Source organism: Sycon ciliatum, chromosome 6 (assembly GCF_964019385.1).
Source record: "Sycon ciliatum chromosome 6, ocSycCili1.1, whole genome shotgun sequence".
In the NCBI taxonomy this organism is placed as follows: Eukaryota; Metazoa; Porifera; class Calcarea; order Leucosolenida; family Sycettidae; genus Sycon; species Sycon ciliatum.
The window spans coordinates 27,890,498-27,909,055 of record NC_088648.1 but is presented as its reverse complement, the minus strand read 5'-3'; the positions used below and the strand labels follow the sequence as shown (position 1 = coordinate 27,909,055).

The following is an 18,558-nucleotide window of genomic DNA, read 5'->3' as shown; positions in this document are numbered from 1 at the left end:
AGGTTACGGACTTGCACCGAAATTTTGTTCCACCTTACTTCTTCCTCTGAAAGCGATAACTTCGTGACTTTTTGACATGACTATTCAAGGAGTTACTGTGTTCCACAAAAGTGTTCTTTTGCAAGAGAAACACTTCAACATATGCAATCGACGTATCTACAATATCTACATGGTTGATTAGTGGGAGTAGAGTCTCAGTCTGGGTTGCCATCACTCGACTCAGTAACGCTGAAACCGTTCCAAGTGGCAGGTCGATCGACGCAATGTCGTATGTCACAGAGAAGCTTCTCTGCGTCCCTGATCGTCTTCGCTGTTACCTGAAAGCTTTCTCCAACATCTCGGCCGAGACCATGGTAGCGCAGCAGAACTGGTACTCATCACCGCCTCCGCTCTCGCTCGAGGATACCCAGGAACAAAAAAACAACGAACATGACAACAATTTGAAATTTCCTCCCTGGGATATCATAGACGTACCAGCACTTCCTGACTGCCGCGATCAGATCTTGTCTTCTTTGCGACCAAGGACACATCATCGAGGCTGCTGCAAAAGGCGAGATCATCCACGTTGAGGTCTGGGCTCTGAAGTGGCTGAACGAATACTATTTTGAGCTAGTTTGTCTTGCTCTGCTGCGCAAAGTGACGATTGTCACATCTCTGCGTTTTGGAGTTTTGACATCTTGCCAACCTGTTCGCATGCAGACCGGCGTTTCGAGGATGGCGAAGATTTCAAAACGCTAGCTGTTATTGCTATTCATTTTCACTCTTTTTGCTCATCGGTGCAATTGTCCTGCTCTGGCGGGTTTTGAACTAAAAAATAGCAATCATGAGCAGTGAGCGCAGTGCTTTTCTTGCCATTGCGCCTTATGGACGAAAATGAAAAACATGTTCACTTTGCTCTGTTTGCAGCGTCCACACCTTTTCTCTTCGATGACTGTCGGCTCTTCATGCTTTGCTACGATGCTCAGAAATGTCATGTCAGTGTGTATGTCTGACAGAACCAGAGAGAGAGCGAAATAACAGCAGCGGAAAGTAGTGAAAATAGTCACGAAGTTTTTGTTTCCGGAGGATGTAGTAACGTGAAAGAACGTGTAAGTGTGGACCCAAAAAAACGTATGAACTCCATTCAACTGCATCATAAAGTATGGGCGGCTTGTCAACTGACAACGACTGTTTCAGTTGTTACTCATTCTCAGTCAAACAGCTGAGTTATTATACAAATATTGAGTTTTGATCAGCATAAGTAGCCCCTGGTTGGAGCTGTTGTCAGTTGACAAGCCATCCTTTCTATTTTCTATGTGTATACTTGTAGTTTGGACGTAAAGTACTGTTCCTGTCCTCATTGAGGGTTTTACATTGGACGCGTTCCATCACGCAGGTCCATCCCTTTTAGAATTGGTTACGGTGCATGCGCCAATCGACTACACAAAATTCTCCGCCAACTCGCCAACCAGCCTTATGCGGCTGCACCACACATCGGAAGTTTAACGTGTAACGCATACACAATACTTCACACTGCCCGCTTTGCTACTTCACATTTGCCTTGGTTGGGTCGTGCGAAGAACAAAAGTGTTCTCATTTCTCATTTTCGGCTTCCGGATCTTGAAACAGGCTCACCACTACCCATACCTTGACATAGTAGTAGGAGGACTCCCGTTCCCGAGGAAGTTGCCTATGCTTCCTTTTAATTTTTGAGCCTGGCCGATGCTCGCGCAATGGATCCGGCATTGCGAAGGAACCTTCCGTCAGCGGCGTCCGTTTTCCTGAGCACGTTTGCTCCATAGGTTGCAGCGCCCGGACCCCTTGGCCTCGCACAACAATCCATGATCCCTGCCGAAAGCCTGCGAGCAACGATCACAAAAGTGGGGACCGAAACACTACCAACGCTTCTGGACTCACGTTGCGCCATGGCTACACTGGCTGCCTCCGCGATCATCAATCCCACAACAACCAAAGGTTCATTGGAACCAGTCGCAGCTGCCTGGCAGCCACGATCGACAGCCACGATGTACCGTTCGATGACACAAATTTCTCTGTCAATTATCGGGTTCCAATTCCGTCAATTACTTACTAGTATGCAGTGATTGCGAGATTTCTAATTCTCCCGCCAGAATTTACGCACTTGCGGTACACTCTTTTAGGAGGCACGCGCACCTGCTGGCCATAACGGAGCTTGTTAAGTACCACTCAAACCAAGAGCCTGGGTATGGAAAACGAAACAGCTTTCTTCTACACAAAATCTGCAGCCTTGCCGAAGCGCTTTGCGGCAGGAGAGAGTCTTCCTACGGAGCTCTACGGCTTTCACTTGACTCCCTTGATGAGCAATCACCATCCCAGTCTGTCATCACGTGTCGTGATTGGCGTCAACAACGATTGATGCGCATGGGATGCCCGCGTCCCGCGATTGTACTTATTCCCCAGCAAAGCGCAGGTACGTGGAGTGTCCCAGTCGTGTCCCTTCACTCGCCTGGGGCTTGCCTAGCTAGTTAGTAACTGGCAAACAAACAAACATGGGCTTGTCAGGTGTAAAGAAAGGCTAGTGACAAGAAAGACAGAAAGGTCAGGATGGAAAGTGTCTAGGTCCGCGACTTTTCTGTCGTCCAACTTCAACGTCACTTTTTTATCAATTTGATATCAAACACAAGTGATGGTTTTCGGTGATCCGGGCTCGTATGTTTACGCTGCTTGCTTTAGGCGCCTGGACAGGTCTTCTATGGTCTCCATTAGCACAACCAGTTTATTCAGCTAGGCGACCTGAATTGTAAGCCCACCGAGAAATCAAGAGCACAGTAATGTACTCTTGGTGATGAGGCCATAATGCTACATCGTCGTTATACAACTTCTTACCTCCAGAACTAAACTAAAGGCATAATGGATCATGATGTGCACGGATAAGACTTTTTTTATGATGTCGGAAACCCATTATTTTTCGCGGTTCAAGAAGAGCTTGGACGCTAAATGTTATTATTATTATTTATTTTATTTTATTTTTAAAAGACCACTTAATGCCAAACATGAGATGCAGCTAGATGAAGCACGCACAACCTGAATCGTGGCAGTGGTGGTGAGGTTTAGGGAGCTCCGCCGACCTAGGGTCTTGACTTCATAGCCACCTAGACGCACCAAGAGTGGGTGGGGAGGGAGAGCGAGAGAGAGAGAGAGAGAGAGAGAGAGAGAGAGAGAGAGAGAGAGAGAGAGAGAGAGAGAGAGAGAGAGAGAGAGAGAGAGAGAGAGAGAGCGAGAGAGAGAGAGAGAGAGAGAGAGAGCGGGAGAGAGCGAGAGAGAGCGAGAGAGAGAGCGAGAGAGAGAGAGAGAGAGAGGGAGAGAGAGAGAGGGAGAGGGAGAGGGAGAGGGAGAGGGAGAGGGAGAGGGAGAGGGAGAGGGAGAGAGAGAGAGAGAGAGAGAGAAAGAGAGAGAGAGGGAGAGAGAGGTTGCGAAATTGTTAAAGTAAAATAAAAGGAAAATTAAAAATATGAGATGATTGGTGAGGTCACTGCAGCCTCAGCTATTTGGCCAGCAAAGTCATAATTGTTACAGTAGGCTAGCTATTACATGAACAAGGGAGCTACTGTGCCGCAACATAGAGCGAGGGAGAGTATATAAGCTAGCGAAATAACTTCAATAAAGACAATGTCTCAGACGCGGTGTGTGCACTACGGCTGAGGTGGGTGTGGGAGGTCTGCTAGAGGCTCTCAGTCGCCCAGCTCCAGTGGTGCAGCTGGAGGTGACGGTGGACACGGCACTTAAAGGCTTGCAGGCCCTCCAGGTGTGGGGGTCTCAGCAGTATGCTTTGGGGCAGAGCATTCCATTTCTGCACAGCGCTGGCAGGAAATGCGCGAAGATAGCTGTTTCAGGTGCGTGCTGGCAGGTTAGTCGATAGCTGGTGTGGGTGCGTAGGCTGAGCAGACACGCTGGTGGGCTGTATGTCCTGAGGTCGACGTTGGGCAACAGGGGGAGGATCTTCTTTAGCGGGCTGTCCGCATCTAGGCAGAATAGCTTGTACAAGTATGCAAGTGAGGCCACTGTCCGCCACAGAGATAGACTAGGGAGCCAGGAGCCCGATTCGATGATATGGATGGCTGGTCGCTGGATCTGGTCTAGCTTGGCCAAGTGTGAGGGTGGCGCACCAAGCCAGACCAGGGGACAGTACTCCAGCACAGGTCGGACAAACCCATTGTAGGCTCGGAGTCGGCCAGGGGGCTCTAGGATAGCAGAGGCCTTCCGCAGGAAGCCTAGGCGTTGCTGTGCTCTGGAGCGGATCGTGCGGATGTGCTGCGCATGTGTCAGCTGGGAGTCAAAGGTGACGCCCAGGAGCTTCAGGTGGCCTGCCTCGCTGACTGGCGTAGCGTCGAAAGTGGCTCCCGGGAGCTGCCAAGGCTGGCGATGATGTGCGATTGTCATGGCTTGGTTCTTGGAGGGCTCAAACTTGATCTTCCACTCCACGCCCCAGCGAGACAGTGCATCCACACCCTGTTGCATGATAGCAGAGCTGCCAGGTATTCAATAGTGTGTAAGACTTCGAGATCTTACAATAACAAGTACTAAGAGTAAGAGTTTCATCAATTTAATTAACATCCCGAAATCATGATAAATATTGTAAGGCATGCCAACGCCTTGGAAAAGAGCAAGGTCTTGCATCCTTACAACTGTATCGATGTCACTGTCTATCAACTCGCAATACAATGATGTGCACAACCAGTCGTGAGTATAAAGGATTTCAACCAGCATCAGTACGTGGATTTACTCGCCCGCATGCACACAGTCACCAACACATGAGCCGCAATCTGCGAAAACGAACCTTAGAGATTTCAAATTCTTTTCGAGAAAAAGGTCGATTTGTGACGTTTAACGATTTTTGATCGCGCTGTTCGCACGACTTCTTAAAACTCCTTGCTTGAACTTGAAGTGATTTATTTTGAAGTTGAAGTGTCGAGTGGCGACTACAGTGTTTCTTGATCTTGTTGCGATGGCTGCGGACACCAGAGCTGTCCGCAGAGCACACACAACAGTCATTGTGTACAGCTAGCTCGAGCCTGGTGGTGAGTGGATCCTAAAGTAGCCGCTGAAGTTCAGAGTGAGGATGAGACGTTGTTTGGGTCCCGACATCGATGTCGACAGCGAGGCGGAATGCAGCCGTCATCTCCTGCTGTGATGCGGCTCAAGGTAGCTGATGACTCGTCAGAGTCGGAGGATGAGGTGTCATCACCTGAGATAAATAATTCTGAGGCTCGGGCTAGTGACGGCAGCAACGTTGTGTCTTCAGCTGTGGAGGAAGAAATCGAAGACGAGATTGCGGAACGACTCAACGCAGGATGTAGCTGCGAATATGTCGATCATTTCTCCGCACTCATCAGCTATTCTTTGTTATTATAGCCATTTCAAAAAGTGTTCAAGCTGCCTACCCACCTTCGAATGCTGAATAGTCATTGTACATATACATCGTGTACATAGATTACACCAACTTGGAGTACATTTTGTATTTTGGTGTATACACCCGCTTAGAATCGGAATATTGAACTTTTTCTTGGCTGAGGTTCTTCAGTAGATGTGTTTCGACAAATTTCTAACCAAAAAGGACAAGTAGAACAGCGGTTTTCCTTGGCCGATTCTCACCATCGATAGCTCATTTTCAAGGTCTTGGAATTCTCTATCGGTTTACCGTCCCCGATTTCTAATTTTCTCTTCATTCACTTGTTCGCAAGCCTTCGAAGTTTGAGTGATTTCACCATCCTATCTCAGCTAAACAAAGCCCATATCGAAAAATTCGAGACGGGAACCCTCCAAAGACAAACCTTCTGAACACGAATCCACAATGGCCTAATGTCTAAAACCAACGAATACAGCCAAGCTCCACTCAGAAAACACCCCACAATTGCAAGAAACAGCCCGGTTTGCCGTGCGCTGATTGGTCAAATCCAAATGACCGTTATTTACGCTTTATTTATTCCGAGCAATACTTGGCTGGGGTAGCCAATGACCACTTTGCGTGGCGATTGCAGGGTTTTTATAGCCAACCATGGCTAACATGAAAAAGAGTAAGAAGTCAAAAAGAAAAGGAAAAGAAGAAAAAAGCAAATACGGACTAAAATTGTGGTCTACCGGTAAAGCAAGGCGTTCCTGAACGCTGTTAAAGTAGAAAGGCCCTTTGTCTCCTGGTGCAGCTTAAGCCAATGCTAATAGCCATTGAAAAGGGGGGAGTGCAGCAATGCAGAAGAGCGGGCTAGAGGAAGGGAGAGTTGGTTCCTAGTTTGAACATAGGGGGAGTGCAGCAATGCAGAAGAGCGGGCTAGAGGAAGGGAGAGTTGGTTCCTAGTTTTGTACGGTCGTGGTGAGCCCTGACATTACTCGCTGAAAGACTTGAACTCTTCTAGTGCGGGCGGGCAAAATATCCCATGGATGTTCATGTTACCATGATCGCCGGCCTGGCTTTTGATTTCGCATACCAGTCACGTCATCAGGAGATTTGTTTTGCAGACATAAGATATCTGTAACAGTATGCCTGGACGGTATTGGCACACCCCAATGATACTGACAAGACCATCACAAGAAGCTGGTTACTGCTAAAGGTTTCGTCTTCTTTCTTTCAAAGGGTGGTTACCGGTAGTGGACATTAGAATAAATTGACGGGGCTGGCGTAAGAACAAAGAGTCGTACAACTCCCTGGTCAAGAACCACCCTTCTGCTTCCGTGGACGCCACCACCCCATGCTCAGGCGTCAGATGCGGCTCCTAAACGGTGGGGGAGGATAGATCAGATCCACCAACCAGAGGCCAAAAGCCTCGATCCCATTTGCCACATCCACGTATTACTCATGCCAGGCCACGAGTTCCCAATTAACTGTGGGTCGCAGCACGGTTGGAAAATATCGTCCGCTTCGAAGCAGGACTTGAACTTGGTACCTCTCGTTTCTCAATCATGGTCTTAGACGAACCCACAGATTTTTTTAGGATTGTTCATGGCCATGCACACAACATTGCAGGAAAATAAATTAATAATCATGAGAAAAGTTGCACCAAAAAGTTGCACCAATCAGGACTAGCTAAAAGATAACTTCTCCCATAATAATTTCTAATAGAAACCTCGCTTTGTAGGCAGATTATCCTTCTTTCCCAATTATAGTACTCACTCTAGGCCATGTTTACTTCAGTTACTGCAATAATTAGTCACAATTCTTATTATTGCTAATATTCTGTCAACTCCATACGTCAGTTAGATGAAGGCGTGCTGTTCAGTAGAAGTAAAGGGCATTGATAGATCGGAGGGACCAGACTGTTGGGTGACAAGAAAGGGAACCACACTGTATCGTGTCATAGGCAACGTACGGGGTGTGGAGTGTACATGTGTTATTGTTGTTTCTTTATTTTACTTCACCATATGAACAGGCAAGACTGCCTTCTCACCTGGGCTATTGGCCCACGGCTCTCCCAATAATTATAATAAAAATGTTTAAAATGTGTATGAAGAAGAAAGGAACGGAAAAGAAGATGAAATGAAAGGAAAGAAAACGGTAGGAATTAATAATTTTATGAAGGGGAGGGGTATGAAATGGGTATTATCACAGTTGATGAGAGAAGTATGATATCCAATATTCTTTTTTCTATAGACTATTTAGTACAGGCATTTCATGAGAGTCATGCATGGGCAAGGCAGGATTTGGACTAAGATAGAGGACAAGAACATAATTGATGAGCATCTGTTCAGGCAGAATCTGTGAAGAAGACATAGTAGGCACAACATGGGAAGAGCTAGTTGAGGAGGGAGATAACGTAATATGTGGTTGGTCGAGATGGTACAGAGGGAAGAAGGGATGTGACATGGTCCCAAGCAGCAAAGTGTTGACGTGAAATTTCTAGTAAAACAACTTCAGCTTACAGTCCACCTTTACCCTTTGCCGATTGTTGCAACTCTTGTGCTGCTTCAGTTTGGTACTAACTATCACCTTGCTGGTCATGGTGACAAACTACACGTTTAGCAAACAAATGAGCATACATGGTCCCAATATGCATGGAACGTCCACCTTCTACCGCAACTTGGGTTGTACGACTACCTGGATTACATGTCAGTGCAATATGGTCAAATGTACCGCAAGCAGACTAGTCGACCGGTGCACAGCAGCAGGCAATGTTCCAAAACCATCGTGATTAGGCAGTCTGAATTCTGACTCCTGGAACCACTACACTTTATCATGTAGTAAATTCAGTTAAAATGTTTTTCGGAAATCTGTTAACGAGTCCACCACAGCAATGATGGGCTGAAGCACCTCATTGGATAGAATCCAAAGAGTACAAATGGCGGCGACGCTGCTGCCCCTTTCTACAAACTATTTCTAAAGCATACTTTCTCAGCAGTTATCCTTTTCGGAGCAACTTAACGATAATCACTACCACTATATAGCAAAGTTTTCTGTGCTGGTTTGTTGTGCAGGACTTGTGCAGTGTGGTTCTCTGCAAGTGTCCAATGGAAAGGTCTCGGAAGGAGGAAACACTGTCAGCAGTGTGCGTACCGTGACCTGCAATCTTGGATATGAGCTGGGCAGTGATCAGACAGCAGTGTGTTTGGCGAATGGCACTTGGTCCAGCAACCCAGTGTGTACAGGTGAGTATGAGATAACCACTTGGCATAATATCAGGAATCCAATGCCATCCTAAGCAGATGGTGGAGGGCAATAAGTTTGAATTTCTGCTAAGTCAGATCATCATCAGATATCGTCCAATGCACATAAAGGGCCGCCGGCGGGGGGGGGGGGGGTGAGGGGGAAGGGGGGGGGCATGTTACACGGACATCGCACGGTGAAGAACACATAGCCAATATGTCTCTAGCAGCGTATATAATATACCTCTGTATTTTTAGTTTTTTTATAACAATCACTACCCATTACTATACGTTCCTTTTTCTCTTGACTGGAATTTCGTGCACAGTCATACGCTACAAAGTTTGATAAGGCCATTTAGTCAAGGCCATTTATTACTTTTCATAACTTCTGTGCTTGTCTGACACCCACTCGCTTTTCATGGGCGAAGTTTTTACTGGGTATTGAGATGTTCCTGTGAATACATAGAGGTTTGGGGCAGGAACATTTCTCTATTAGCTAAAAGAGCCTTGCTACGTCAAAACTAGCCAAGTAGGGATTTAAACTTCACTTCTCAATAGCAAGTAGTAATTTATTCGACCAGTATATAGAGCCTCAATGCAATAAATATCACGAATAATTTATTCACTCCAAAGTGCAAGCGGTGTCTATTGGTGCCGTTTACTTCAGCCTTATGCAACTTTTTTTTTTTGCTACCGCATGATGCACGATGATCTAGGCAAAAGGCATAGCGAGAGCCCACAGCTTTCGGGCTCTCTTGGTTGGTAGTACCTTCGGACAATTAGTGCGGATTACTTAGCAAATCGACGCCGAACAATTGTGCTAAATGGAACCTTTTTTTCGGCCGCACATCTTCACACACACACACACACACACACACACACACACACACACACACACACACACACACACACACACACACACACACATACACACACACGCACACACATTTTGCTCCCAACATATCTGAATTTACAGACGGCACGAACTCATGCCCTAGATTACTCGCTCCAGCCAATGGGCGGATAGACACAGGGACTGAAGACATCGGCATTCCAAGAATGTACTCCTGTTCTGACGGGTACATAATAATGGGTTCACCAACAACAGTGTGCTTGCAAGGTGGAAATTGGTCTCATCCAGCTCCAGCCTGTGTTCGCCCATGTTCTGGTAAGTAAAGATTGGATTTCTTGTCAGCAATGTTAGTAGTACTTAGAAGTAGTAGAGGTTCGTCAACTGACCACCGATTCTTTTGGTTGTAATTTACGCTTGGCGCATGCGCAGGGTGAAAATTCTTTTATTAGGGGAACATGTCTGAACACACGAAGTATGTATGCAAGTGGATCTCTTCGATTCTGCTCTAAATTTGCAGGTAGGTTCCCTTTGGGGTGTGGATCGATTGTACAAAGCCCTTGAAAAAGTTTCTGAAGAGAACCTTGAAATTTGCATACCCCTCAAAGATGGCCGAAATATCACATCATTTATGGGTCTAGAATTCCTGGAGCAGTACCCCTTAGCCACTCTAGGATCCCAGAAGACGCGATCCATCACCCCCTGACGCCGCAAATGATCGTCTTGAAAATAGCCAATTTACAAGTGCTGGCAAAACAGCCAGCTACATCCTCAATTGACCAGAACTATACTACTTGCAGATAGTAGAACATCTCTTGTAGCGCTGAGAACATGTCCCCCATGTTCCTTTTGGGGTTTTCTTGAAATAAAAGAAGTAAATTATCGTATCCATTCCCGAAGGGAACTCACGACGGCCGCTAACACCCGATAAACCCTAGCGGCAGATGCAGCTGAAATAAACTATTAAATTTTTCCACTCGACCATGCTGAAACACGTTCCAAGTCATACATGCGCAGGAAAGCTCGCCCCTCCGCGACGCCTCCTCAGCTATTTCTACTGCAACACTACTCCCAAGGCCGCAGAACAAAGTGCATATTTAACTCTGACAAGTACAAGCAGCGGTGGTCACTTGTCACTTCAAACGACAAGCTTCCCCTTGCGCAACCAATTTTTGTTGCAACTGTTGATGCAAAAGTGACTTAAGTCCCGAGCGCAGTTTTTCAATTTTATTGCAAGATGCACGGTGAGATCGCTTGCTCTGTGACGTAGTATGGCTCTCCCTGGATCACAACACGTCGACACGCGGCCATCGACCGCGAACGCGGCTGGAACCCTACTCGGAACAGACCATGATGGCAGAGGTGAGATGAGCTGCATTTCCTGCTTGATCTGCTGAGAACCCCCACAATATGCCCCACGTACAGCTTGGAGGGTTATTCATCTTTCACACTTACCTCTTGGAACCCTGAACATAGTCCAACAGTAAAAGTCCCATGTTTTCATGTTGATGCTCAACAAAAGCTGCTAGCTCAGTCGCTTTGTGTTGACTCTCACGCGAGCAGCACTGGCTGCACGCACTTGTTGCGTGAATTGGACGAGAGATTTCTTGCGTCATAAAGAATGTGATTTCATCATCTTTCACTGGTCTTCGACCTACATGGTCAGGGAAAGTCCGGGTTCGTAGGCCTACAACACGGTCAGCGTGTTCTTGAGCGCAGTAACAACACACGTACGTGTGATCACTTCCAGACCAACGGGCGTTCAATGTTGGCGTGATGGAGTTTTGTTCTTAGCTTGTTCGGATACGCTGTGGCGTGACTCGTTTCTAGACCGATAAATGATGTGATATTTCGGCCATTTTTGAGGGTATACAAATTTCAAGGTTCCGTTCGGAAACTTTTTCAAGGGCTTTGCACAATCGATCCACACCCCAAAGGGAACCTACCTGCAAAATTTGAGCGAAATTGGAGAGATCCACCTGCATACATACCTTGGCCAGTCACCCATCGTCAGAACAATTAACAAGGGGCGGACCTGGCCGTTTACAAGTAAAATGAAAGCAAGCATGAGCGTATGTAATTCCATGTACAAAAGAAACGAAGCACACAATAGCCGTATGAAATTGAGGGAATGAATTTGCATGGACAACAGACACGGAGAAGTGTGCTGAAAGAGTTGGTATGGAGCAGCTCAGCAGAAAAATCGCGGGAAATGTGTGTACGAAGGTGCACATCTCAATTACTGTGTGTACAAACCTGTGAAGACACAGCAAGTTTCTTTGTGAGGGTGCTAGCGTCTTCAATGGCCATCCGAATGAGATATTGATTTCAGAAGGACGCTCTCGAATCTCGATGGAATCCCTGATTTTTCTTTTGGCCATCCGTGTTTCCACAGCCTTTGGCCCCAGTAGAAATCACATCCTTGCTCTTAATGGTTCCAAGCTTCTGGATAGGAGCACGAGATGCAGGCGTTGAGCGGTCTTCCTCGCCTCCCCTGTTCAGGACGCGTGACTCGTTCTACAAGTAGTGTCACCCTGCAATTTGTTTTATTCAGCGCTGACTTCACGAGGGAATCCTTCACGAGTGCGTTCAGGCACAACATTGACCGGGAACCCTGAGCGCTCAACTAAACGCTTCGCCTTCCGCTGAATGTCCTCTGTGCGAAAGGGTAGCTGAAGTATAGCGGAATCTTTTTTTGATGTGTGCCTGACGTCGTTGGGCAGTGTGGCAACCTTTCCGACAATCTCTTCTGTGATTGCCTAGGGATAGTTGTTGTTTTGCAGCAATCTCTTTATCATACCGAGACTCTCACATGCTTGTGCCCACGGGGACGAAATCTTTCGAGCTGTGACGAAGTGCTGCTTATCGACCGCATACTTGACGGAGCGAGGCACTTGGGAATGGAAGTTCACGTTGACGCCACTGTCATTAGGCTTCCTGCACAGGCGGTTTGTAATGTTGCGGTAAGGGGTAACCCCAACGTGCGAATCAAAAAAATTAATGGAAAAGGTCCATTTTCACTGCTTTTGTAAGTGAACTTGATATTATGGTGCTTGTGTTTTCGCGCTGGAAACAAAACGTCTCTGTAAGTTTGTATCCCTGGTGATGGTTTGGCCTAGGGAGCAGTATATAAGTGGTGCTTTTCAGGCACAATCTTCCTCAGCCTACTCAAGCTCAACTGATGAGGGTTAAATCCCCAAAACACTGTGGACTGAGCTGGGAGTGGTGCTTTCTTTCAGGTTTGCCGAGCGGAAGGTGCGACGTGCTCCTCGTGTGCTCTGGATGGCAGTCATGAGTCATTCAAGTGTCAAGTTCGGCAAGAAGCATGTGCTCCTCGTTGGAGCAACCAACTTCATTACTAATACCGCCCAAGCCGCAACTTCTAAGTTTGCATAATTAAATGTGTGAAAAAAGGAAGTGCTACAACATTACATAATAGCAACAGTGCTAAAATATATACTAACTGAGCCCACACCCAACGCAGAAGGTGATACAGTGCAACATACCACGAAGTTTACATCTGATAACCAGCTATGACAACAACTTTAACGCAACTACATGCTTCTTTTGTTTACAAAGAACAGTATTATTTACACGAATACAAACAGCCTCCAGAACCCTCAATTGCTTAGCATAACTTGCACGGCACAAAACAGAAAAGCAAGAATCATCGTGCACACTAAGACAATCTGGACGTGCTAACAAGTGACAAAATACAGCTGACATTATTGCTTACGTCGCTCTCTTCCGTCTCAACCCGCTCCTTTCCTTCCACCTCCTCCGCCTCACCCTCAAAAAGTTCATTGAAGAGCGGAACACAAAAATCGATTTTGAATAATAAAAATCCTTTGAACTCCATAAACCCGTTGTTGTCTGGCCATGTCTGCTTCTATTATACTCTTTATTGCACTCATAAACTGCTTTCCCCACGCCTACTCTTTAATATAGGTTCAAACGGCATTTCTCTTGCCTGGATAAGATAAACCTAACTCGCCAATTTGGGTACTGTATGACATACATCGCCATAAAGACCAGCACAAGGATGACGTACAATTGGCTTAGCTCCGCCAGGGGGAAGGCCGATTACTGCAGAGTTTTGTTAATTTCCAGTCTTATTTTTGCACTATGCGAAAGAAGTGGTGGGTTCAATGTTGTTAGTGCTATGGATTGTCTATCGGCACTCTCTTGCATTTCCAGGGGCTGACCTTGGCCATTCGCCATCTCTATGGAGAAATACTCGGCAAACTTTCAGAAAAGTACAACATTTTGTTGTTCATGAATATCCATCATCCGTCATCTCACCTCGCTTCAGAATATGTTACGAGAGATAAGGAAGTCGTCAGCAATCATTACATCCATCATCCAGGAAGTGGAAAGAGCAAACGGCATGGTCCTTGGTTAGGGTATTTGCTGAACGTCTTTTGTCCCAACCTAGATTTCTGCACTTGGCTTGTCTTTATTTTTTCCGTATCTTCTATTGTCTCCACAACCAAGCGTTGAAGATGGAGATCGTAACCAGAAAACGATTCCGAACTTCTCCTTTTACATGTACATTTCAAACGCATCTATACAGGCCAGCAGGATGTTAGGGAACCTTAACATGTACCAGTTTGTTCGTTCTCAGCGGAATCGTCAGCAGGATTGTGGCCTTTCTCACTTCACTGATCAAGACGGTCATCCATTTTCTGGCAGATTCGACAAGGCTACTGTCCTCAACCAGCAGTTCGCCTCCGTTGCTGTGCCAGATGATCCGTCGCTATCACTTCCAGCTCTTCGTGCCCACAGCCAACTTCATGAAACATTTGTTCAGGTCATCACCACAACTGTGGATGTTAGAAAAGCTATCGCCCGACTAAAGTCTCGCAGCAGTCCTGGCTTGGACACTATTACGAATGATGTACTTAAGAAACTTGCCCCGTCGATATCGTACCCCCTCCCCTCTGCTGTATTTTTTTATGTGTCCTGCTCGACGGGTAAATTTCCAGCAGCATGGAAACTCGCGAAGGTTGTTCCAGTTTACAAGAGCAAAGGCTCCAAGTCACAAGCCAGCAATTCCCGTCCTACCTCCTTGTTGTCCTGTGTATCGAAACTATGTAAGTGATTATTCTTTGATAACCTTTATGCTCATTATGTCGCCGGCCCTTGCCCCAGTCCAATCTGGTTTTCGACGAGGAGACTCAACCACCATGCAGCTGACACGCCTTGTAAAGGACATTGTGGCCCTTCATCATGACCTCCAACATGTTGGTATGTGTTTTTCGGCCTTCCAAAGGCGTTTGACACTGTATGGTTCCGTGGACTCCTAGCTAAATTATGTGCGATGAACAAGGTTTCCGGAGCATCTCTGGCATGGATTACGTACTACCTAACAGATAGAACGCAATCAGTGTCAGTCGAAGGGGTACTCTCAGACCCACTGCCTGTGAAGTCGGGAGTCCCTCAGGGATCTATACTGGGGCCTCTACTATTCTTGTTGTTTATAAATGATCTACCTCACTGTATAGATGGTTTGCCACTATTTGCTGATGAAATAGCCCTCATTCAGTTTGATACTGACATTGAAAACCTGTGTACCAAGCTTCAGAATGGAATCAATATTGTTCATAAATGGATGTTGTCATGGAGTCTGAAACCCAATATCTTGAAGACCGAAATAGTCTTTCTCACTCATCTAGACCACCCTCCCACATTCACCCTTCCCGGACTTGATTCGGCTATTAACATTGTAGATACGCACAGGCATTTGGGTGTTGTATTTGACTCGCAATTGTCCTGAAATTCTCGCGTAGATTTTGTATGCAACCAAGTCAGCCTGTAGGTTGCCTGATGTCTCACTGCTCCCACTTGTCACTTGTCGTCTCTTTTACAAATGCTACCTTCTTCCTATCTTCCCCTACAGCGCCACTGCTTGGCATTCCCTGTTTAGTAAATCTGCTGTACAGGCACTAGAAATACATCATAAGGGTGTGTTGAAAAACATCTTTCGTAAACCCTCTCTATTCCCCTCTACTTATCTATAGTTGGACCTCCACCAGCCCCATCTCTATCCTGTCGCAAAGACAGTCATGCGTTCTGGTCCATCGTATTAAACTGAACATTGTCCCTGAACATCTCAGCTAGTATAATTGCTTTACTTTCGCACGGGGCACTCGCAAAGGCATAGTACTTCCCAGAGCTTTGTAAACTATGTTTACCAAATCTTTCTGCATATTCGCATTGGCTCAAGCTGCCCATGGAAATGAAGATAATATCCAATATCATACAGTTCATAGACCAGGTTAAATGTCATGCAACGTTGTAGGCCCGCTCGCCTCTTGTGCTAGCTTATCTCACTGCTCTCCACCATGGTCAACATAGTGATAAATGTCACCCCGCTGATGCATTCTTTTCTTCCTATTATCATATTCGTTCCTTCTTTCTTTATTTTTCTTCTCTTGCCATGGCTGGCTAATGCCCCCTCCTTTGCATTGGCTTCTGCCGTTGGACAGTGAAATACAATGAAAATAAATAAAAAATAAAACACTATCATTTCTCTTTCATGTTTATTACTATTCTTATAAAGCATGATTACGGCACAGGTAGTTGTCTTGATTGCCACATTAAAGCTGCTGTCTCCGAAGCGACTGTTCACCAAAGTTAAAATGGGTGGTACTCAAATATGGCTTAATCTAAGAGCCGGATTGGCCCAACCCTTCCTGGTTTCTAAGGCATGATTTCATCGATGACATTTGCATTCCGTGTTCAAGTCAGTATTGCACTGTATTGAATTCATTGTACTTCGGTGGGACAACAAGCCAATGCACTACTGCACTACAAAGATGCCCGAAAGCCGATCTAAAGGAGATAAAAAGTCAGTCCAATTGTTATGGGTGTACCAAAATGTATCCTTTGAAATTTTAGCTCTAGTCAAGAATGATTGTTTGAATATTGAGTTATTGTTATTCAGTTTGGTACGGCGATTGCAGTTGTTTCTGGGAACTAGAGCTATCAACAAGTCGTATCAGGGCAAAAAGCTTGATGCTGAACGCCAGTGGCTGCTTGGGTTAATCTCCCTCCATTTTGTGAGGTGCAACCACAAAAGTGGGGAAGGTGAAGAATGCCATAATCGGTAGGGGAAACGTTTCCAGAACGGATTTGTCTTCCATGATACAAATGTGTTATGGTATGTTCCATGTGAATATGCTGTCTTGATTTTACTCTGCAGAGCAACAGACCACAACATCCACCATTGTTGCAGGAGCTATTGGGTTTCTTGTCGGCTTGATTATTCCTGGCACTTTTATGATAGTTTATCAAGCGCGACGCAGAGGCCCATCTAAGATCACAACGGCAAGCAGCAACGAACCACCAACGGTTTTTACGAGCAAATTGACAGAAAATGATGCTTACGAGATGACCTCAACTGCAGTGGAAACAAACCAAGAGCCCCAGTACGAAACAATGTGCCAGAGTTAGCCATACATGCTTTCTATACTTTTTCCTCTTCTCTTCTACGTTTTCTGCATCTGGAGCACTTACCACTATTTTGCATATTCTTTCCATACAGCCTATCGTCCGTTGGAATGAGCAAAATTTCGGATAAGAGAAAAAGGCGCTGTTTGCCGACTGCTTACTTACTATTTCAATACATTTAGCTTTCTTGTTAGAATTTGTAGCCCCATAGCAGCCCGGGGATCTGTTGCACTAAACCTCCAAGCCGTTACACATGGACTGTACGATTTTCTGTCATATTTTCACTAAGAAGGGCAGCATAGAATGGACACGTTCGGATCGCAGCACTTGACAGAAGACGCCGACAGGTTTGGAAAAGAGTGCACAAAAACGGGCAGCTCTGTGCCCTTCTTGCAAAGCTGTGCGTTGAAAGTAGGTGGCATAATACAGCATATTTTACCAACTGCCGCCGAGCATGCTGTGCTCGAGGACTGATACCAACCAGATTGTCCTTGAAAGTCGCCAATTGGACATTCTAAATTGTCGAATACAATCAATGTGCCACTTACTGGAGGTTTAGTGAAAATCATTTGCTGTTCTTTTTATGCGGGACTTATTTAGTACTTTTCAAGAGCAGTAAGACAAAATGCAGCCACATCTTCTCTTGTGTATGACTACCTTTAGCCTCTATGATATCTAAGGCCTAATAATTTTCTGATATCACGCTACCACGCTATCTTTTTATACATTGTGAATGCTTGTAATAATTTTTTCTTGCCTACCCTGCTTGCAACATGTACGCTTTTTCACGCCTCTTCTTATCGCTCATAGCTGGAGACACTTACTCTACTCTCACGTAATAATAATTATAAACTACACCAATGGTTGTTAAAGTTCAGTGTCTCGCTATTCCGTTGCAACATGGGGAGTCCGCGGTCTTCCAAAGGGTCTACACTATATAGTTACTCGTACACTAAATAATGCACTGTAACAAAGCTATAACCGTAGCATGAACGAAAAATAGTCTGTTGCCAATAGTGACAATTGCAGTCTGGCCAGAAGGACAAAAGGAAAGCAGAGAGTACCAAAGGGCTGGGAATGTCAAGATAACGGTCCTTATAAAGAGAGGACTGTTGGTTTTTTTTACTGGGAACACAGCCCTATATACGTATGAGAATATGGGGAGACCATCAATGAAGGGAAGAAGTATGACTCTGGAAGGGAAGGGGTGGGCGCGCAAACGAATTTGTGTACCTTCCTTCGGTCTTATGGAGTACATATCAAAAAGCTACTTCCGTTCATCTATTTATGAATACAATTCCTTTTGTTCTAGTGTTAGAAGTTCAACAATCGTACAGGACAATCAAGGTATCTATACAAGACAATCAAGTGATCCATACCGGACAATCACGTGATCCATCTTCAACTACATGTACACGCTGCCTTCAGTATGGTATTTCAATAATGACGGTGCCCGCACACAAATGAACCACAACCGGTGAAGATGCAAGCCTGTCTGCCGAATATCGACGATCTATTTGATACCATACGTGGAGCAAAGTATTTTTCAAAGCTGGACCTAATGTCGAGTTATCACCAAGTCAGAGTTAGAAAGCAAGACATGGGCCTCAACCAGCGAAAACAGCCCTTAGGGTCAAAATTTTCAAAATTCCTTTTTGGTTAGAAAT

The 18,558-nt window shown here is 45.6% G+C and overlaps 1 protein-coding gene across 1 annotated transcript in view; it reads left to right on the top strand.

Annotated features, from left to right (window-relative positions):
* The window catches only part of LOC135820179 (P-selectin-like), a 35,184-nt gene extending 17,465 nt beyond the window's left edge, over window positions 1–17,719 (top strand). Inside the window, exons 7-9 of the mRNA XM_065333491.1 lie at window positions 8,422–8,592; window positions 9,566–9,757; window positions 16,644–17,719. Coding sequence (XP_065189563.1) covers window positions 8,422–8,592; window positions 9,566–9,757; window positions 16,644–16,894 — 614 coding nt within the window. The 3' untranslated portion in view covers window positions 16,895–17,719. The remainder of the gene's footprint in view (window positions 1–8,421; window positions 8,593–9,565; window positions 9,758–16,643) is intronic.
* The last annotated feature ends 839 nt before the right edge of the window (window positions 17,720–18,558 follow it).